Consider the following 23399-nt stretch of genomic DNA (forward strand, 5'->3'; position numbering starts at 1 on the left):
TCACACAGCGTGCAAAGTGGTGAGCTGTGCTCTGAAACGTTTCCTATTTCAGCTCGACTGGGTAGAGCACGTATGCTGTCTTGAGACGATTTAAAATTTATTTTAGGATTGCTCCCCATTTCACTTCTTCACAACTTCACAATCTTTTTCACAATGTTTATATGTGGTGACTGAGTTCTGTTAATGCCCTGGGGGGGGGGGGGAACAACAGCGCCAACAAAAAAACCCCAGATATTACCTCCATTCCTTTTTCTTCAGCATAAAGGTCTGAGCTGTCTGTTGCTGGGAGAAAGCAATGGTTTTCAAACCTCATTAATAAAACATGTGTCTAAAGCCAGCCTTGTGTCGCTATTTCAGACACCAGCAAACATATTAATTATTAATCTTGTTCCATTTCTCATAGCAAATCTCATGTCGCAGAGGTTATACAAAGGAGACATTAGAGGTCAGGATGGTTCACAGACTCTCTTTTAGTAGAGCTGATCAAACGCTGTATTGCTAGTATCTCATTTAATAATGTTTTACCCTGAATTTCTCAAAGAGCTTTTGATTCCCAAGAGCTGGTCAAATGGAAACAAAAATTTTGATTCCTTATGTTCCCACTTTTTCTGAAACATCTTTGCAAGCCAGCCTTCCTGTATAGGAAATTATTTCATGATCTGGAGATGCAAATTGTTTAGTGGCAGAACAAATCCCATTTTAGAAAGAAGCAAGAATAGATGGCCACCTCAAAATTGTCTATGGAATCAGTAATCCCCAAGGAACCAGGATAGGCCAGGCATGGAGCTGGGAAAAGACCTAAAGAAAAGGAATACCCTCAAACAAAGGCTCAAAGGAGATACAAAAAATAAAAGGGGGGGGGGCAGGGAAAAACAGGAATATCTGTGAAAGAAAGAAGGCTCTGGTGATTGTTCAGTCTCTCATATTACTCAATGATTTAATCTTTCTCTGGAAAATTCTATCCCTGATTCCAATTCCTGGAAGCACTTTGTTTTCCCGTTCACTGCTCTCCCAGCCCAGAGGGAATCACAAGGGCTTGGTGCACCAGCTCTTGGGGTATAAACAGCTCTTCTGGCCAGTGCTCCTTTGCATAATATTTAGTTGCACTTCCTTCCTACGGTTTTCAATGTTTACTTTTACCTACTGCCATTTCATAACCATGTGTAGGACCAAAGCTAGCTCTGGAAAAATTGTCTTGCTTTAACCCTTTGCACGAGGAAGGGCTTGGAGAAAGCTGAAAGAGTGAAAAGAAGGGAAAGAAAGCTTATGGGGAAAGCCTCATTGGCAAGGAAGAGAGAGGAGAAAGGACGTCTCAGGACGCTGGCCCATATTTGACCCTACAGTCACAAATGCATCCCTGATAGTCCTCAGGAGAATGAAAGATGCTGGTTGGCACAGAAGTGTCTCATCTTCAAGCTCTTGTTGGAAATGTGATCCTTTGGAAGTTTTCCCTAGTAGAAAAGAGGAACTGTACACCACAATACAGTGTGCTTTATGAGACTGCGTTTACTAAGGATCTAAACATGGGTGTGCACCTTCCCATGGAGAGCAAGGTGGATCTGCAGAGCCCCCTTGCAATTCCCCCCCTCCTGGCGTGGCTGTGGGCCAGGGGTCTGCACTCAGACATGCAAACCTGAAAGAAATCACGGGTGATTTCTGGCCTGCCTGAGGCAAAGCACATCTCGGTGCGATACAGCTGATGCCACTTAGCAGCTAGAGGACCTGTTTGCCAGAAAAGGGACTTTGTCAATGGCATTAAGTATTTTCAGCTGTTAAACACCAGTTCTTTAATACTCCTTGCTGGTGAAGCATTCCCCCTGAAGCACTTAACTCACTGATAACTTGAAGTCTCATGCCAATATACAATAATCAAAATGGGCTAAATATCAAGCAGTTCCTTTACTTAGGCTCCATACCCCTACCAAGACACTTCCCAGAGTTACCGCGGGGAGCGGGTCACAACAAAGTTGGGTCTCATTTGTCCACGGCAGCAGACAAACACAGCTACCATCCTGCTTTAATCCTCCTGTTCTTAGCAGCAACCATATAAAGGTAAATATATCTCATATTCAGGAAACACACTACTTTTTCATTAGCGGTGACAGATGTTTACATCCTTTCCCATACAAAAGAGAGAGGACAGACAAATTGAAGGTTGTCATTTACATTGGCAAACACAAACATACAGGAAAACGCTTCCATTTAGTGGCATCACTGTGAAACTATGAGTTTTAACTTGTCTTACAATAGAAAAAAACACAGTACATGGAAAATGTTATAATGACCTGATGAGAAGAGTGGAACAAATTACCTTGAAACAGTTATTTCACAGTTAACATTTTCTTATTTCTTGTTTTCGTGTTGCCGTCCAATTTACTTCTTTGTTTCAACCAATACTTCAGGCTGTATCTTAAAATCCAGGCAGGCAGGCATGTTGATATTATGACACTTCCATTCAATACCTAACAAAATGGGACTCTTCCCTGAATTGGGCCGCCTGGCATATTGTTGCAATCACCATGATAAATAATTGAATCAAGCCTATTATCCAAGTAACAGGGTTTATGCGTATTTGTCTTTTTACTGCAAGGTAACTAACTCCGAGTTCGAGTTTGAATTAACGATACCTCTGGAAACCTACTGTACATCTCAACAAAATATGTGAAAAATACTTTTTCCTCTGTTCAAGATAGCGAGCTCTCCGAGTAGCAAAATAAATGCGCTATGAGATTAGAAATAAGTCTTCAGATTCAGCTGGAGTTTCATGCTTATCCTCTATTAAAAACAGAGCTGTCAAATGAAAGCTGCAGGAGGAATATTGTACAGAAGGAAGTGGCATAGATTATTAAAGCTACAAGCTAAAAATGAGAGACAGCATCAGTGGGAGAGAGTAGAGCAAGAGCACATAAATGCATTAGCGGGATGCATAGGATGGCAGTCCTATGTTATTCGTACTTTCTGGCAAAGGTCTGTTTTGTCATAAATAAAGTTGAAAGCTCCCTATAAATCCTGTGTGTCTCTTGCTACCCAGCGAGCAGTACATTTTGAAAAGCTAACGTGTGTCTCGCGAGAGCTGGAGCTGTTGATCTGGATCTTCAGCCTGGTTAAAAAGCATTGGTGTCAGATCCCAGCTTGTGTAGCCAGAGCCTGTCACGGACGGAGGGGTCCTCATGCAGATTTGAGTTTTGAGCTTTGCTCCCGAGTCACAACCTGCCACCCACATGGTACATTCCCCCCTCCAAGTTCAGTCCCACACAAGGTCACCAGTAACGCTTCAGCTCTACATAAAAGGAAGGTCAAAGACAACTCCGTGGGGACCTCATCTTTGTGAGCTATGCAAGAGAGCCAGCTTGAAGAAAGAGATGGGGACATGGAAGGTTTTCCTTCACGTTTTACACAACTTAGTTTCCAAACCAGAATGAAGATGCTTGTGCACAAGCTTCCCACAGGTTTTGCTTCTCCTGCATGCACATCGGAGCAGACACCTCTGATGAAGCAGCTGCCCTGAGCCCCACCACCAGCAGAGCCACCTGCCGAAGCCACCGCAGAGCCTGACCAGGCACAAACACAGCAGCTAGCGCTTCTGAGCCAGAGATAGCGGGATCACAGTTGCATTCAAAACTCACAAAAGAAAAAAGCATCCAGGTTTAAAGAAGTATTTTGATCAGTAAAACTGGAATTTCTCCTATTCTGTGGTGCCAAGATGCATTTATATGCATACTAATGAGGTGTTTTGCAAAAATCTATTTTTATTAATGAAGAGCATCTAAATTGCATTTCATGCCTTAAAAAAAGACAAACAAAAAACCTGTTGTAGAGAACTGCTTAAATATGGCTTCAACCAGAACTCTATCCCAAGGCACACAGGGGATTTGTTTTAATTATTTCATCAGTTTTAAGTAAAAGTAACTGTGTGCAAACAACTAGTCTTGAGGGAAATCCCCATAACTAGCTGCAGGAAAACAGTTTGTCCAGGCCTGTTACTAATTCTTTTAGTTCTCATACATATCTATAACAGAGACATTAACAGATACGTAGGAGAAACAAGAAGTGCAATTAAACAAACTAGAAAAAAAAGTACTCCACCATGAAAAAGAGTCATGTGTGAACTTAATTCATAACTATTCAGGGCATAAACTCAGAAAATTCAGTATTAATTGAAAACACCTAGTTGCAGAGGGATCTTAAATTAGATTCACAGTCAAATTGTTCTACCATCGCTGATAGACAGTCGTGATGATTGTGGCTTTCTCGGACCTCAGGCCCCCATTATTAATCATGAATTCTGAGAAACAATGACAACAATTTAAATTCATGAATAGGCTTAGTCATTTTGTCCTGAACCACACAGGAGGGCACACAGTGGAGACATTAGACCACGTATTTAAGAGCTTCCCCCAGTGCTACAGACCAAGGACAGATTTGTCCTTGGCATTTTTGGGCTGCAACCATATTCTCACATTTTTCAAAGGGGTGCTCGGGGGTTTTGCTTGGTGCTTATTCTCAATAACATTTTTCTAAACACATACATCCTCCCTCCTCTTGGCCAGTGACGATGTGCTCATAGCAGCGTGGACGAGAGTGACAGTGCTGGAGCACTTGGAATAAAATCTGCAGCTTTCAAGTGCTCTCACATACTTTTTGTCAGATAGACAGAAGACGACACAGTTTTGCTGAAATAACAAATTAGAGAGGCAATAATTCCTCCTGGACAGAGTTTTTCCATTCTGAAACATAAAATAATAGTCCATCATTAACATTTAACCGTTTCAGGGGAAATATATTAAAAGCAATCAAGTCCGTTTAGTCTTTGCTAGATCATGACAGTCTGAGCATTAGCAAAGCCCTGTTAGAGTGACTGACTACGAGATGCTCAGCTAGCATGAAAGCCCACTTTTCGTCTGATTACTTCATCACGTTATTTACCTTTGACTGCACACAAATTACAGAAACATCACAAAGCAATACAGCATGCCTCAAAATGTCATAACCCTTTTTACTTGTAGTATATGCTTTGAAACAGAAAATGGAAAAATCAATACACTTAGATCAGATAGTCTGAATTTGCAAAGTCTGGACATGCATGAATTTTAGTCTAAATGGCACATACTCTTCTGGATTGGTTGTATTGTGGTACCGTGTGTGTCCAGAAATCCCTTTGTAACAATTGTATTTGATTAAAAGGTGTGCTAGAAGTTGTAACTACCACCTTGAGTAAAGCTCTCTGGGTCTTTAAACTGATTGGTAATTCATCACTGCGTGCAAGGGCTGGCATACTGATCAGGCTGTCTAGCAGCTTATATTGTAAGAACGAACACTGCAACTTCTTTCTTTTTCAAAAGGAGGTATATGCTTCTCAATTTAGTGTTCAGCAGGCACTCAGGGATGGCCAACTGATAACTGAAGAGCAAACAGGAGGAAGAGCTCAGCTTTCCAGTGGCAGAAGTGGGTCACCGTCAAAGATACATCCCCAAAAGTTTTACTTCATTTGCTACATTCCCTTATCCTCTGTAGGGACACTTCAGGGAAAGTCATAGACTTGCCTCTATTCACATCATTCTATAACCTACAAACGCTAAGTAACGCATTAAGCCTACCTCCCTCTTTTGAAAGGGCTTCCTTATATATAATGCAGAAACATATCTCAACTTGCAGATAGGTGGAGAATCGGATATAAACCAGTGTTCTTTCCAGACTCCGCACAGCCCTCCTGATCCTGGCGACACCTCACAATCTGCATCTTCCCTTGAGCAGGTGAGAAAAAAATGCAACCTGCAGTAGCAACACTCCCTGCAGCTCGATCCTGTCCGGAGGATGGAAACGCTACTGTCATCTCTCCTTAGGTCACTAAATAGGCTAACAGCTCAAAATTACCTTTTGGACTTTTAACCACAATTAAAGAATCCAATAGAACTACAGCAGCAGTACCTACCTCTCCCTCTGTACGGGTAGGTGGAGCGCAAGCTTCTGAATAGAGTTACAGTAAATATACCAAGAATTCAGTTTATTACTTGGAAATAAAGCCCGTATTTTGTCAAAATTCTGCCTGGAGTAAAAAGAAACGGAACTTTCATTTATCAGTTCTGATTGCTACGGACACTTTGTGCCAATGCTCCAGCACTCTTTGCAGCAGTTCCCCATGGTGGGAGTCTGCATCAAGGTCTTTACTTGATGGATGCTCTCCATGGAGCAGACCCAGCAGCCTCAGGCATATTTTCTTTTTTTCTTCTTATTCACAATGTTTCCCCACAAAATTAGGAAAAACATGGTGAGAACTTGATCTATATCGCTGTAAGGGGTCTGTACACTGCTCTAACCACTCTGAAGTGGGGCACTGTTTCCTTCAAGGCTACTTTGAGCAGAATATTTGAAGAGAACCAACTATAAGCGATGCAGGTTATTCACTCAAAGACCAAAAATGCTGCAAGACCTCACTACGTTCAGTTCATCTTTCTGTATCTCTGTTGAGCTTTCCAGTAGTTATTTCCTTGGAGAAGTCTGTGCACACACAGGCTCTCTCAGGCTTAAAGAAAAGCAGAAGCCATCAACCACCATTCAACAGTGATGAAGCAGGAAGCCTGGAAGCGTTTCACCTGCTTGCTGACAGGACAAGGCAGGGTGATAATAGCATTTCTACTTTAAAGCTCAGATACTACAAGAATAAGATTATGCAAATATCCAGACATTCCTGAAGACAGCAAGAACAGCCTGGAATCTTAAAACCAGAAGATATAGGTATGTCTACATAATGAAGGGGTTTTGCTTTCTCCATCATTCCCTAAAGGTTTGAGTCTGCTCTGTGTTCTCAGAGCCCATCTAATGTCCATCGACACCAAATGCAGCCATGACCTCCTCTCTCTTGTTAAACACACGAACTGGAGCTGATGCTAGCAGCATTCCCCTTTTATTTAATGTCATAGCAGACCAAGCAGCATCGGAACCCCAAGCTGCATTTTTATCTCTCTCAAATGGTTTTAAACATCTCTCAGAGTACTTAACCACCATGTTCAAGGCTGTGCTGTATCAGGACACTTTGTTAAAGCTGTTTTATTCCATTAGGTTAGTTGCTTAAACTTTTATTATAAAAGGAGGCTCTCACTCCTCTTGGACAGGAATTCTTCATCTATGAAATGGAGACACACACTACAGAGATGTTGTAAGGAGCATTACAGGCAGTGAGCTAGTCAGATAAAGTAGTAATAGGGAATGTATAAGTATTTGAAGATTGTCTTTTAGTTATATATTACTTACTATTCTGTAGTTCCTATAAAAGTTTATCCTAAATCAACCCATTGCAAGTTGTATTGGAAAAGCAATATATGTGATTGAGGTACGGTAGGTAACAAAGCACCTACAGATCCCAGAGCTGCTAGATTCTGATTGATAAAATTTAATATTTTTGAAGGATAAAACCAGTCTATATTTGCAGTCTGGGTGATTTTCTTTTTATCTGCTCTACTTTCATTGCAGACAATATGACTTAGATTCCAATAAATTATTGAATGAAATATCCATAATGTCCACGTGAGCTGCTTCATTCTTTGGTGTAACAAGAAAAAAAGTTACTGGTGGAGGCTTGCAAGGGAAAAAAAAATACTGAATTAAATCCTTTGGAATAAATGACTGGCTTTTTAAAATAAAAATAATGAAATTAATTGAGTAGTTATTTTTGCAGTGAAGGTTGATCCTGTCTAATACAAAGGTTTTAAGATACAAGATAAACTTCTCTATTCCATAGCTTATGTTGAAGAAGGAGGAACAGTGTGTGTCATCGGTACTTCCACGGTGTGAAGGAATAAGGCCACAGGCATAGCTTCCTCAATAGGCAAACCACATCTGGTACGGAGAATGCACTGAGCTGTAAATATTCATTTCTAAATGCTACTGAAAGAACAACCAATAACATATACTACACCTGAAATCCTGCTTACAAGATTCACATTCAAAAATCCTTTACATCAATCGTTCAGGTAAATCTTGAAATTCCCATTGGAAGTCTTTGATGGCTTTGCAGCTGGAATGAGCCAGATAAAGCAGTGGTGTCTGGGGATAACCCAAGGTCATTCTGCAAGAAGTAATTCTGTGCTGGACTGAGATCTCCAGAGGGCTCAGCAGGAATTTGGGAAGGGCTGAAATATGCACGTGGACATGCTCATTACACACTTTCAGCAGTGCATGAGCACCCTCTCTTCCTTGCCATTTTTTTTATTGTATGTATTATGAGCGTAATTATTACCTTGTTGGTAGAAGCATTATAAAAAGAAATTAATAGCCTGAAGTGGGACTGTGGGGTGTTTAACAGGAGGTACCCAGGAGGATCCTGGACATGGAGGCAAAAGGGGCTCTCCACAGGACTGGGGGCATGGCTGCTCACTGCCAACAAGGTCAAGGTCCAAGGGAAGGGGCGAGTTCATGAACCATCTCCGCGCACCCTGGGAAACCAGGTCTCTGTGGGAGCAGGGAGAAATATAAATGAGAGAAGCTGGTTTTGGATAAGAGTTAACACCCCTCCCAAGAGGTAGTTTGACACAGGGGGCCAGGGCCATCTCCAGTGTAAGTCAGTCAAATCAGCGTAGTTCTGGGGGATAAATCTGGCCCATGAGATTTAGACTGGGGAGAGAAATCTGTTTTTAAGAGCACTCCAATCTGGAGAAAACTCATGCAGACGGCAAAGTGACTCTGTGATGACAGGTGACAAATGAACTCTGCCGTGATAAGTGAGAAAACTGTTCAGAAATATAAAATATTAAAAATATATTTCTTATGTCCCTCTCCCTTTGAGAGGGTCAGATCCTAGGATACGCCTCTGGCCTGCAGATGGGGTTTAGAGTAAGAGCCCTAAGGCTGCATCAACACTTACTGCTCTGTGCAAGTCCTGTGTTCAGTTCAGAAGAGAGCTTTAATATTTTATGCTGCTAACTCTGTAAAAGGGGAAAAATTAACAAAAAAACAGATGTAGACCAGCATTACAGGTTCACAGCATATGTTTCTTTGCATTGGGTTTCTTGGTGCATGAACAAAAATCAAGACAGCTAAGGATTTCCCCCCCTTCACTCTCCCCGTTTAATTTAATTGTGACCTTCCATTTTTTCCTCTAGAGAAGCTTGATATTACTTTGTAAAGGGCATTTTCACTCTTTAATTGAAAAAGACAATCAGGCTGTGGCAGAAATTATTGTTCCCCACCTTGAAAATTAGTGCCTGGATTGGCTATTCATACCATTTAAGCTGAATTGAAGACCTGGGGCCCATGTGCATCCTAATGTGTAAATTACAGGTCCTCTCCCCTTAGAAGCTCCAAAGCAATTTAACTAAATAAAGGAGCACTGATGAAGGTCCTTGGTTGATTATGCAGCTTTGGAGAAGAACAAGACCCAGTGATTGTGCTTTTCCCTCTCAGTTTGGCAGACTGCTCTGTCGGGGCAGAGAGGAGCAGGGCTTTAGGGCGAGAGCAGCAGCGGGGCTCTCCTGGTGGTCTTCAAGGGGGAAGGAGAGGGCAACTTTCTCTTTTAACCAGGGTGGGATGCAGCGTTCACCTCAGGTGGAAAACTAGAACAAAAGTGGGAATTACAGTTGATTTTTAACCTGTCCTGGTGAAAGGAGACACTCAGGTGTTGCCCAGGCTCATCCTCGCTGAAGCAGCTTCAAGTCCTACAGACCCTGTGATGTTGCAACACTGACAAAGCAGAGGTTCACATGTACTTCAAACGGGGAAGGAGCAGAAGAACTCAGTAGGTGTTAAGTGGAAAATGCAAGTATTTAAAAATCAGGAAGTGGGAAATGTTAAGCAGCTTTCAGACACCTTAGAGATAACACTGCTCTTAATCTCAGAATTGAATTCTTAGAAAATCAATTAGAACATTTAAAAAATTGAGATTAGATGGTAACGGAAAAAGATTAATGTATTGACACTATTATCAAGACAAAGGAACTGTCAGAGGGTTTGTTTAGCAGGTTTACTACAGTTTTGAAAGCTGAAAAAGAGTTTACTTCCCAGTGAAAGTTGTAGGAAATGAGATTAGCCATTCCTTTGGTAGATGTTTGGAGGAAGAAAGATATTTCCATAACACACCCTATTGATAACCAAGCTGCAAGAGGTTGGTACCAGTCTCCCACAAGGCGATTCAGTACAACAATACTGGGGAGAATCGAGAGACACGGCTAGATGGGCAGGAGGTCTTCTGGAGTGGCCTGAACAGACGGTCACAACCTTCTGGCAACAAGCACAGTCTGTGTCTAAGTGTTTTAGCTCAACAAAAGTTTGGGACTTCCTGTATGTGAAAAATAAAAACAAACCCAAGATCTGGCCAAGTATGGGACCTCTCAGAATCTGAGATAATTTAAAAGCTCCAATAAGTTCCAGTTTTTCTATTTGCAGCTATAACAGACCAGATTCCTCTGAATCAGGCATTGAATTCAGACCCACACTTACCAATGGGCCCCCTAATTCATCGCGGTCACAGGCAGGTGAAGGTAACTAATTGTCAGCTCATAACACAGGTGTTAGAAATGCTTACAGCAAGTCAAAACGATGAGCTGCTTTTAAAAACTGCTGAGGTTGTAATTTTTATCCCACTTCCCTGTGAGAGAATTTCTGTTGTGATACATCACATCCAGTAACACTGATCATATTGCAATATATCATAGCCAATAAGAGAAACAGAAGAAACTGGAACAGATGTGATATATCACCATTTGACACAGCCACATGGACATGTGAAAAATTTTATTGATTTGTCCTCAGGAGCATAGCTAATTTGTAAAGTGCTCTTACTACTAATGCCTTAACACTCATTGCACATTTCAATAACAAGTAATTACAACTATGATATTTGGGATTATGTAATGACAAAACATTTATAAAAAAATCAAAAGTTCAAGAAAGCATGAAATTACATTAATTCAGATGAACTATTAGTAATTATGCCAGGTGATAAATTGGACTTTCTCTAATTGTCTGTTACAATTTCATATATTAAAATGCCCCAGTTTTCTTGTTTGCTATTCGGTAATGCAGAGATAGCCTACGCTTCTTCCTAAAATGGGCTGATTTGGAAGTGCTACACCTATCCCTGAGCAGTTTAAGGAATTTCAAACACATGATTGGGAGGTTGAAATGCATGAGTTCCTACTTGTGATTCGTTTTTTGTTCCTATCAGACATATTTAAGAAGTAGTCCCCTAATCCCAGGAAAACCGACCATGGTTTCACACATTCTGTTGCACAAGTTAAACCTACCACTCTAACACTTTTAAGGCAGTTTTATATTAAAAACCAGATGTGTGGGTAATACACATACACCAGTGGTGGTGGGGGGGAAATTAGAAGTTATATATTCATGATACAATCAGCAATTATGTCAGTGCTGAGCTTTAAAACACTAAAGAAAAAATACCATGGGACTGAACCTATTAATTAGCCTATTAATTAACACAACTACTTAAGCAGGAAGTATTTGTGTATATCAGTTACATTTGTTTCTATCTCCATAGATCATCACTTCAAGTAAACACCTCACCCACCATTTGGGTTTGCTTGCCTTCTCCCAATGGCAGCTCTTTACTCAATAAAGCTACATCTGTGGTCATCCTCATCCAGAAACACCGTTCTTCCCACCTTTTCTTTTTATTGTAATTGAATATCCACACTGAAGACCTGCAGGCCATATCCTTTGCTGCCATAAATCAGCATAATTTCCTTGACCCCAGTGGGGTACTATTGACTCACACCAGCTGAAAAAAGCTCTGGCCCATTCCTTCTCCCCATTCCTCCCTTCATACCTGGTAAGGAGCTGAAGGTCTCCTTCACCTCAAGTATTCCTGCTTACATCAGAGAAAGCCCTGTCGTTCTCTAGTTCAGTTTCCACAAAACGCCGTACGTTTTGCTTGTTCTGAGCACATACCTTTCTCACTTAGGTCTGCAAATGTTCCCAGCCGAAGATGATGACTTCTTGCCACACACAGCTGAATCCATATATTTCCACTCTTCACTGTGAAGAATCACTTGTTCACCTGAGCATTTTGCTTAGCCTACATGACCTCATTATCACATCCAACTGATTAATTGTGCTATACCAATAGTAATCTGCCAACATGCACAGTGCTGGAAAAAAAGCTGGTCTTTTTGTTAAAACTCACAGCTGAGAGAGCAGTGAAGTGCGAGGGAACTTCTTGTTCATGAAGTGAGATAAATACAGACAAAGAATGGAAGGAATTATTTAGGAACTAGGTGATAATTTATTTATAGATCTCTGCAGAAACACTGAAGTTAGCAAATATACCATCTGTTAAATAGTCGTATTATTCCTAAGTGCACATTAACAATCTAAATGTGTGCCAAACACCTGATCTTGGCGATCTTATTTCATACTCTTTTTGACAAGCGACATTATGCTTTATTAGATTATGTCATGTTATAAAGCTATGCTAGGTGACAGTAACTGGGAGAACGGCGTGGTTGTGCTCTGTTGGTGTAAATGCCCGCTCAGGACAAAGAAGTGGTTTTGAGAAGCAGCCAGATTTTCAGAATAACAAGAGCAAAGTAGAATATCTACATTTATATTCATCTTCGGGTTTTTTATATATATATTTAACACATTTTAGATTGCAGGTAATCATTGAAAATACATGCAGCACCATAGGGGGAAAAATGGATGCAAAAATCTTTTGGGCAAAAAGACTGCCTCCAGCAAAAAGAAACATTATTTCTGATGGTCCACCTCATTCCTCTGGTTTATCACCCTGGGCTACATAACAAAGGTAGACAATTTTATAACTCATTATTGAATCCCATCTGAATGAGGTGTCATAATATTTCATAGGAGATGCTGCCTGCCTGGAGAAAGGGTCCAATAAAGATGACAACAGAAGTAAGACTGACTCCCCTAATAAGTTATTTTTACTCATTTTGCTTTGTTTTGCTCTTTCAGAGATTTTTAATATGCAATGATTCTTTATTACAGAAAGAGACACAATAAATTTTGTGCAACTATCTGTCAAAATCAACTTCAGATAGAGAAAAAAGATCATTCTTGTTTAGGCCTACTAAATTTTTGGGGGTGGGGGTTTCTAAAAGATGCAGTGTGTTGACCTCAGAGTCAAGCACTGGAATGGATTGTCTAAAGAAAATGTCTATCCCTAGAGGTCTTTAAAAATGGGTTAAATAAGTATCTATTAGGAAGGACATAGCATAGTTGTACCTGTCATGGGCCAGAGGAAAACATTAAATGACCATTTATGTTCCTCCATATCTACTTTTCTTTCTACCTATGATTCACTAGTAAGCGTAATGGGATGAAAAACTTCTCTCCAGCACCAGGAAAAGCTGAGCTGCTTTGTATAACTGAACTATAAACCTACTATGAAAGAGCTTAGACTCTTGCATGCAGGTTTTGATACTCAATTTAAGGTTGAAAAGGCAAAGTCAACTTTTTCCCCACATATAATCAAAATAGTCCTGCTAATTATAAAATAGTGGATCCCATAAAAGATCTAGTACTACTGCTTTTGTGGTATTTAAATCAGGGATACTTGTCATGATTTTAATGGAGAAACACAGACAGGTGATACAGTTTCTAAAATTAGAGTAAAAATTATACCACAACATACCATGTCATTAAACTAAGAATTCCTACTAGCAACTTATTACTTTCCAAAATCTCTTCCAATTTCAGAGTAAAGTATTACATAGTTAATTCTGAATTGTCATGAGAACCTTTGCTACTGCTGCACTGCACTTCCTTTTTTTTCCCCTCCTTTCTCAGGTGTCTCATAACAAGTGAAATTTTGTTCTCAGCAGAAAAGTAGACCTGATTTACCATAGCGGAAAGCATTAGAAACCACTAGTTATACTACGTATATTTTCCATTACAGCCCAAGATTTTGTTTTTTTTTTTTTAAACTCCATTTTTTTTGTAGAAACTGCACAATCTGCATTGTATTAGCAGCTCAAGGAAAGTGATAGGAAAGGGAAATGTGACCATTTTTGTTGCTAGTGCCTGAATCCTGAAAGACCTGAATGTTTTGCACCTTTCCAATCTTTTTTTCTATTTAACATAATAAATAGGAAAATTTGAGGGTCTTGTTTGCCATACAAAGCTGGCCCCTTCTCCCAGACCACACAAGCCTCAGGGCAGCCAACCCAAGCAAATCCCCATCTAATGTCTTGACAGCTGACCAAGGGGCCACTTTTCCACAAATATTTTGTGCTGACCGCCTTCTCAGAATGCACTTAATGCACAGGAAAGAACAGAAAAAGGAGAAAGCTGATAAATTTTCTCAGACTGAATTTTCAGAACAAGTAAATAAATCCACACATTCAGAGACTGGACCAGTAAGTACCTTCTAAGTATGAATCTAAACTCCAGTCGGTCATATTACATCCATCCACTGTTTTCTTTTCCAGTTAGTATTACAGGATGGAATAGAACTAAGTAAATAAATATTTTTCTTTTTTTTTTGGCCTTTCTTGTCTTTTTTTTTTTGTCCTTCCAGACTACCCAGACTGCAAGACAGAGATCTAGCCAGCAGGCAATTAAAAGAACATCAGAGTTTAAAACACTTTCCCAGTGTATTGACAGGTACCATCTATTGTGGCTATGACAGTACAAGGAGGTGCTACAGCTGCCTAATTCAATTCAGTCACCTCTGAGTAGACAATGTCTTCATACGAGACCAATATACAGGAGATGAAGAGGAGGAAAAGAAAAATTAACTGTGTAAAGTTCAACTAAGGGGGAGAAAATTGATATATTGACATAAATAGCTGGGCCTGTACAGGTAGTAATCATTATTGCTTTGACCAACGAGAACTGTTTCTCTCTACTGAACTCTGGATCAGGCAGTTGTTCAGCTGATGAAAAATGGAACAATTGTTTGAAACAAGAATCTGCAGCAAAGTAAATAAGCTTAAGGCAAGCAGTATACGACACTGGAATAAAGATTTTTAAGGGGAAGCTGATATTATTTATTATATTAAAACATATTTTGAACGTATTTCAAGCAGTCATTTCCCAAAGTACTCTGAGAAAAGTAGTAAGTCTTCTCATTAGGATGAGAACTGAATCAAAAAGTAAATAATCAGGTTTTAAAGTACATCTATTGTGTCAGGTTTTGTAACTGAATTATTATTTAAAGGGAATGATATTGATAGAAATACTTCCACATCTTAGTGAAATGCAAGAATGCAGAAGAGATTGTGTGATTCAGTAAAAAAATAATAGCCATAAAAATCACCTGTGGGAGATAGGCATGGTCATGTTTATACAGGAGATTTCCCCAAACCGTCACATGATTTCTTACTGAAAGCATCCTCTTTCTTCCCTTTAAAACCAGTGCTAAAGTTTGTTCAAGCCAATTAAAACATACCTACTTACTGCAGCCCAGCTTTAGGGTAGAACAGACTCATACTTTTATACAACATACTTTTATCATCATTTAAACACGCACTCTGTGGGAGTCCTGATGATGTTTAATTATCATTTGTATATATAGAAGAGCACACCTGCTTTTTATTTCTATGGAAAAGGGAACAATGCAAAATGCTTTTCTCCTACTCATGTAGACTAAGAGTCTAATAAGCTCCAAAAAATGATGCTAGAAAAAGTCATGGAATAATACCCTAGCTTTGCAATTAGGAATTGTAAATACAGACTCACAGGATTAGAGTATAACTGCTTTATGAACAGGTATTTCATGATTGCCAAAGGACTAGATACTAGGTTGGATGAGCTATTTTTCCATACAGTGTGGCAATTCACATACTGAGATTATATTATGCTATAAATATGTGACTATGTTCTTGAGTTACATAAGCATTGCATAGCTTGGGGTACAGTTAAGTATAAATCTGACAGATAATAACTGGGTCTTGTTTTCTCCTTCTCTCAAGATCTTGAAAATTTTGAAATGAAAACAAGAAGCACAGTGTCAGTCAGAGAAGGACAAGGAGTGGTTCTGCTCTGTGGTCCTCCACCACATTACGGAGGTATGATGAATAGCCCTACGTTGTGTGCAGCCTGAACATCAACTGCTATAGCTCAGGAGAAGTAGTCTACGCAGTTCCCTGCCTGATTAGCACTGGAATTTATTTGTGCACGAAATGTATGGGTTTACAGCAAATTTGGATTTCATTTCTTTAAAGGACACTGGGGTTTGGACTTCTTAAGGGTCCCTTTTTTATTATTCTATGGTCACCTGAGGGACTAGAACATGTCATTGCTCTTTGGGTGTGACACAAGCAAAGAAAGCATGAAGGTCCAAAAGGCTATCTCCTGACATGACCGGTAATCTCAGCTCCTTCACTCATATGGAATGGCAGAAGAGCAACCAACAGCAATTCTTTCCACATTAAAACCACTTCAGGTCTGAGTGGAATGACTGTTTTGCCTTTTAGTGCTTGGTACTTCAATGCTATCATTTGAATCATGCATTTTACACGTTAGATTTGTAATGAAAATTTGTCTTCTGTTCTTGAATACCTGATTCTCTCCTTCCTGATAATCGTAAAAATCATAGGAACAATTAGATTGGAAGGGACTTCTGGAGAGGTAAACTCTCTGATCAAAGGAGGTCTGAATAGATCAGGTTGCTTGATAATTTTCAATGCTTCAGGTAAAGAATGAAAAGGATTTTTCTGTGCAATTGATTTGGGGATGCCTTGCATCTGTTGCCATTACCTACTACTGCTTCTTAACCATAAGGCTGTTTTTGAGGTCTTGCCTTCTGGACAAGGTAAAGTCCAGGTGACAACCAATGAACCAGTAATGCATTTCATATAATGTTTGACTTTTCACCGAAGACAACCCTAAACATGGGGCACAATTTTCCTTTTCCTCCTTTTTATAGGCATATTACCACCTCCAACATCAGCATTTACAGAGCAATACAAAGACTTGAACATGCACATACACTGCTGCTGCCATTTTTTCCTGCCATTTTTTGTACCTACCAGAAGTGAGAAGCTCTTGAGTGATCTCTGGATATTTATTTTTTTCTTCCCAACGTTGACTCTTGCAAGTTTTGAGCTACATACGTTCACAAGTCTCCTCCAGGGTTGTTAGAACCCAGATCAAAACTGCTTCAGACCTTTTGAAGTCTGGAGTAAGAACTATGGTTTCCTAATGTAACTAACTGAAGATGATCAGAAATGTCACCGTGGAAAAGCTAATGTATATTAATAACGGGGAAATAGCAATAGCATAGTTACCAAATTGTGTTGTTCTGGATGGAAAGAATCAGTAGCTCTTAGATGACTCATGTCCTGCTTTTGGCAGGAGTGACCACACATCCACAGGAGCCGCAGTTTTCGGTGTGCTAGTGCCAACATCCTACTCCCAATGTTTCCTCAATTCTTATTAAAGAAACAGAGTTATAAGACAAATTCCCATGAGAGAGTAAATAGTGATCTATAAAGAGATTGTAGTATATCAGAGATATAGATAAACCCATCAATCAATTTAAAGCCCACAAGTCTTGAACAGAGGGGAAATGTCAGTTCACTTAGTGTTTACAGCCATATGAAAGATGTATATAATCAAGGGGATGAAGTGAAACCTAGTCCTGAAGGGCAGAAAAGGCTTGAAGAGTTCCTGAAATGTATCAATGGGACAGACAGAAAGACAACACATCCATCCTTGAGTCAGTAAGCTATATACTTTCCTCTTGCTGTAGGGTAAAAGTTATGTTTTGACAAATGAGAATGAGTAGAAGAAAACATTCAGAACAAATAAATAGTTAACAAATGAGTTCACCCCAGATTAATTGAACTGACAAAATTGTATCCATGAACAAAGCCTTTGCCACAGTTTCTTAAGCTAGAGATGTGAGCTGTTGACCAATAGGCCTGAAAAATATGTTATCTGAAATAACAAGTCTCTAGAGAACAGAAACTGAGTTCTTTTGTTATCCATAAACACTGTATTTATGATCCAAAATTATATGCCATCAGATGAAGCACATGATGTAAACTACATAAGTTGTATACTATCTCAGGATGCTTAGGAAGTTGTTTTTATTAAAAAGGATTGTATATTTAGTTCTTTTCTTAATTGAAACCCTTGCCTCTGACTTACAATACCTATAGGAGAAAGGATTACTAGCCTTGCATACAGCTTCCATTACAAGTGTTCTGCACAGTACTTTAAATGTGATAGGAATTAGTTAGATATCAAGGAATCTGGAAGATATACCATACTCAGCAGGAAAAGAGTTGCCTTTCCTATACCGTTAACATGAGTAAGACAACACAAGCTGTATAATGTGTCCTATACACTAGGAAACAAAATTGCTCTTAGAATTTCCTATACAACTTAATAGATACAGCCTATAACCACTGCAGACATTTTGCTAGTATGAGCATTTGCAGGGAAACAGGTTAACTGTTTGGGTAGAAAACACTGACTATGCTCTTGCAAAGAAGTTATCCATGTCATTGAAAAGACACCCAAGGGAGCCAGAGCAGATGGATACAGCCCTTCAGGCACTCCTTCCTATAGACCGGCTGCTTCTTTCCCCAGGGTGAGTCACTTAACAGACCTGGCCCTACCATACATTACACAGAGGGAAAGGAACACGGTTCTGATGGCTACTGGCTTTGTTTTCCTTTGTCTTGAAGGAAGACAGAAAACCTCTGTACACCAATTGTTCAAAGCAGCTATCATTAATACAGATATTTTGGAATAGGATGCACTAGGTAAAGCCTCCTGCCTTCCTGCTAACCTAGAAAGTCTGTAGCTGCTTCTACTAGCAATAGAAGAAGAGACAGAAGGGCAAGAACCTAAGAAAGCAAGGAGATTTTATTAATTGAAGTTTCTTCCCATATAACATCAAGAAGTAGGAATAGGTAGATAGAATGAGAGCTCAAGAAATATTTCTATTATCTCTGGTATCTACAGAAATGTTTCACTTCTCTCTACCTCTCACTACAGAGATCAACACATTGCCAGGCTTATCTAGCCCTATACCACAGTCTGAATTTAGACTTTCTGCTAGGTTCACAGGAAAGCAAGCTCTGCAGATATCATTAAGCCACTCAGCTGTTTATCATATACTGTAAGTACTCTTCCACATTCAAAAAGATTTAGAGCTTAAGTTTAACAAAACTTAGTTTTCTGATATAGTAGACAAGAACAGCTGTACTACTGGTTTTTTTGCACATGCTTCTTAACTGAGACCGCACCAATAACCTATTTTTGCTTATACAAGAGAAATAAGTGATTGCACTCTAATAGTGAATAGAGAATGTATTAGGCAGCTATGTGATAAAAAACAAGAAAAAAGTACAGAAGGGTTGCTCCAACAGCTTTAGACCTTAAACTAACCCTCAGAGAACAAAAACCTCAGAGCTGTGTTAAAGCTATACTGAAAAATTTAACATCAAAACAGAACCTACTCTATATTGCTATGAACAAACATTAGCACTTTTAGCAAAAATCAAACACAAGAATGAAAGAAAAAAGACCCACCTTTTAAAAGCATAACTTATATCAAACAAGGCATTAAAAATTTTCTACAGTTAATGAACAAAAAAACATAGCCTGTAATTAACTTTTGAAAGAAAAAGCAAAGCTGCCTTACACTACCTGACCCAGCCTAAACCCCTCATTTCCTCATCCAGCCCCTCCTTGCCTATTTATGCATCGGCCACGCTCCAGCCTCAGCTGTTGTTATTTGTGATGCTCATTAACACACCTTATAAAGTTCAGCATGTGACTTTTCTCTGCTTGTTAGTGAGGCTCTGGAGTGTAGGTGTGGGAAGGTAAGCTGTATTTCCTTCTCTGAGAAGTGTTTCTTCTCTACCTTAAGTTCCTTAAGTCAGCTGTTTTTTTTTCCCCTATGTAACCAACATATAGTAATATCTTATTATCAAAAAATAGTGCTTTATATAAAGCTAAGATGCAGAGAAAAGCACGTAGGGAGGAGGAAGGAAGTTTGAAGAAGCCTTCATTTCTGTAGCTATGTGTGAGCTTGACCTGACTGCTTAAGAAGCTGCTGCCTAAATGGTAATACTTGACACAAGACTGTGGGGTGGGCTGTTATTCATTTATTTTCTTAGAAGTGAATTCTGATGTAAGGCCTGTTTCCTTCAAGCTGGCTCCCTGCAGAGCTTTAAGGAAGTTGCTAATCTTGTTAGGAGCAGCAGGACCGCTCGTGCATTTGCATTTACTTGTGCATAAGAGCTGCCAGGGTTTGAAGCTGGGATGCTGAGTCTGTAGGCTTTTCTCTATGCTGGCGTTACTACACCAAGGCTATGTTAAAAAAAAAACCCAAAACACTCTTAAGGAAGTAGGTGCCCTGTGGACCTGCTTCGTGGGGGAATAGGCTAAATCCTCAGCCAGCAGAAGGGTGGGAAAGGAGGTGCATGTGAAAGCAGGAGATAGGAAACTGGGTGTGTGGAGGGGATGGGATGAGATGAGCAGTGCTGCCTTATGTAAAAGGGTGTTTGACTTCTGCCTCAGGTTGTTTCTGCATTTTATATTAAACAGTCTACTTCATAAAATGCATAATCTTAAAAGTGAAGTTTTGAAATGTATCTCCCTTTATAAAGCTGAGTGCCTTAGTCACGGGTTTAGAGTCCCTTTCTCTCTGCTCCTATTGCTCCTGTGAATCTTTAATCCTTTCCTGCCAGCTCTGGCAGGAGGGGAAGAGTCTCTTCCCTGAGACCAGCCTGTAGCTGTTCTCCTGCAGGGTGAGCAGTATTGATTTGAATTTGCTTGGGCTGAGGAAAGCACTGAAATGTTATATTCCCTGGACTAGTATATCAGGAGTGATTATCAGCTGCTCTTCTTCCCCAGTTGTGCTCTGAAAGAAAGTGCTCACAGCTGACAGACACAGGCAATGCTCTCCTGCCTGGCCAAGCTCAGGACTTGCCCCACCAGGCAGTGCTTGGCTGGAAGGTGGGGTGGAGTTAACCTACTTTTGGGGGCCCCTGGGTTGAGAAGGGAGACTGACACCACATAGTCCCCTGCCTTGGATTAAAAAAAAAATCCCAAACACACCCTAGGATTGCAGCACTAATAAAATAGCTTATGCTCTGGCATATGCATAATGAAGTCTATATTGCTGTAATTATCCCTCCACTGACATGTAGCCCCTTTGAAGTAAAAGCAGTTCTGTGCTCTCCCAGGCATCTTCTCACAGAGTCAATAACAGCCTTGGGATCGCTGTCTTTTGAGAGCAAATATCATTTTCCAGTGTTCAGTGCTCAAATATGTTAATTTGGGTTGAGGCCAATCAGCTGTACATGTGAAAAGGAGCTGTACATATTTATTATGCCATAGCTAGACAGAATTAAAAAAAAAATTACCTGAAGGTGATTAATGTTTTTGAAGCTTGTCTTAGAAAAAACCTTGACGCATAGGTGTTAAATTAAAAAATTGAGGGTAGAAATTATATGAATAATATTTTTAGTCTTTTGTGAACTAAATCCTGAAACTTTCATAGTGCTCTGAATTTTATATTATTATTTGTAGGTCCAGATACCAGAGGGAATCTCTCTGGGTTTAAAACTCTGTAAGGTTAGCAGAATTTTTTGTAACCTAGGTGTAAATCATAGTTTCTCTCTATCTGTCTTTGGAACGAGCTCAACTTTTACTGTAAGAAATTTCCTTCAAAAGTTTATGGGGGGAAAAAAACCCACAACAATCTGGGACCAAATTCTGCTTGTTTGGTCCATATCTAAATCACCACTGAGTAAGGACTCATCTGAAATTACTCCAACTTGCTTCTCACCATACACAGCGGCACCCTGTGATCAGTGAACATTTCTCTGGAAGGGCTTCCTTCCCCAACCGCTTCTTTCCCTTCTGCCCCACTACATAGTTTTACCTCATACATTTATTTTTCTAAAACATCATGTGTTAACTATAGTGAAAAGAGCAATAGGAAAATTGGACTAATTCCTCTAATATAGAAAAACCTCTATTCCCTTACTTCAGGCATGTTGATTCATCTTCAATGTCATGTGAAAAGTGGTTACTCCAGAGGGAAAGTTACAGCCCACAAAAATCTTTGGTGCTGATAATGGCTAAGACTTGTGTAAGACCTTTTGTGCTGAAGCCCTTTAATATTGGTCTCTGAAATTCAGTAATTCTGAGACTGTTGCGGTGTGTTGAAGCGTGATCCCAACTGCTGTCCGTTTCAGAAATACAGTGGTTAAATTGAAAACAAAAAGATAAACTAAAAAATAATTGTAACTTTATTTGTTCTTCCATAAAATAGCTGTCAGCAGCAATTTTCAAGTTCATTTTAGCTAGACTTCATTAGCAGGTTGCTATCTCTATATAATTTCCCTTCTATGCCTCTATTACCTTCTGTTCAGCATTACCTTCACCAGACTCTTCCCAGCTGCTGATTTACTCAGGCAAATGAATGTGGCCCTGAAAGTGATGGCATGGGCCTTTTACTACTTTCTTTTGCTCATTCAGTGGATCTGCTCCACATCTGATTCATTCAAAGTGACCCAAAATGGAAATGTTTAAGTAATAGTAGCTTCTTTTATAATGCAATGTTAGATTTTCTAGCCTATTACTTCTGTTGATGTTGTCACTTAACTTTCTAAGAGATATTGTGTAAGGGAGTAGACTGCTTTGATCTCCAAAGTTTTGTTCCTTTCTCTTGAGATTTCATCCAACTCCCATTGAAGTCAATTAAAATCAGGGTTTCCACAGAGTTTAGTGGAGCTGAGTTAGGCTCTAGGCAAGTATGGCCTGTGGATTGGTGATGATGAACCCGCGGTTAGGTGAGCGGTAGTGTTTGTATCCTTCATACTGGGGGGGAAAAGGTTTTAAATATGAAAAGGAGGGGCCTGCACTTGTTCCCAGTTAATAGGAAAATTCATCAATAGGTCCTAAGGCAATGGTGGAGTACAGACAGGGAGAGAGTGACAGAAATTTTGGAAGATAAAGTCAATTGGAACCTCCTGAGAACTGAAATCAGGACAGACAAGGACTGGCTCTCTTTTACTGATTAATTAATTCGCACATTGACCTCATGAAGAATTTCTCTGTAGCATAAAGTTGGTTTTAATAGAGTTTTATTAGGATTTGTATACTCTGTCCTACACAGAAAATTTAGCTGCATCACCAGGTCCTACAGCAGGGATCTGTTTTTTGATGGCATGCCATAAGATGGTTTGAAGGTCCTTCATGGGCATCCATTTGGTGTCTTAGCAGGTATGGTGGTGCCCTGCTAGAGTGGGTCAGTGCTTTCTTCAGCCCTGTAATTGCCAGCACCAGAACTAGACTCTGGGAAGGGAACCTCCAAGCTCATCTTTCCTATTTATCTCACTTTTTAAACTACCTCCAGTTTATCATTAGGTACACTAATGTTTCATGAAAGTCTGTCCATCCAGCTCTTGGTGGTTCAAACTCTCAGAGCAGTTTTGTTGCAGATAAGCACACAT

At 39.8% G+C, this 23399-nt stretch overlaps 1 protein-coding gene across 3 annotated transcripts in view; it reads left to right on the top strand.

Annotated features, from left to right (window-relative positions):
• CNTN6 (contactin 6) overlaps positions 1 to 23399 on the top strand; it is a 158117-nt gene that overhangs the window by 73776 nt on the left and 60942 nt on the right. For all 3 annotated transcript variants that reach the window (XM_076346681.1, XM_076346682.1, XM_076346683.1), the window contains exon 5: positions 15888 to 15983. In XM_076346681.1, coding sequence (XP_076202796.1) covers positions 15888 to 15983 — 96 coding nt within the window. The remainder of the gene's footprint in view (positions 1 to 15887; positions 15984 to 23399) is intronic.

This window comes from Aptenodytes patagonicus, chromosome 8 (assembly GCF_965638725.1).
Source record: "Aptenodytes patagonicus chromosome 8, bAptPat1.pri.cur, whole genome shotgun sequence".
Taxonomy (NCBI): domain Eukaryota; kingdom Metazoa; phylum Chordata; class Aves; order Sphenisciformes; family Spheniscidae; genus Aptenodytes; species Aptenodytes patagonicus.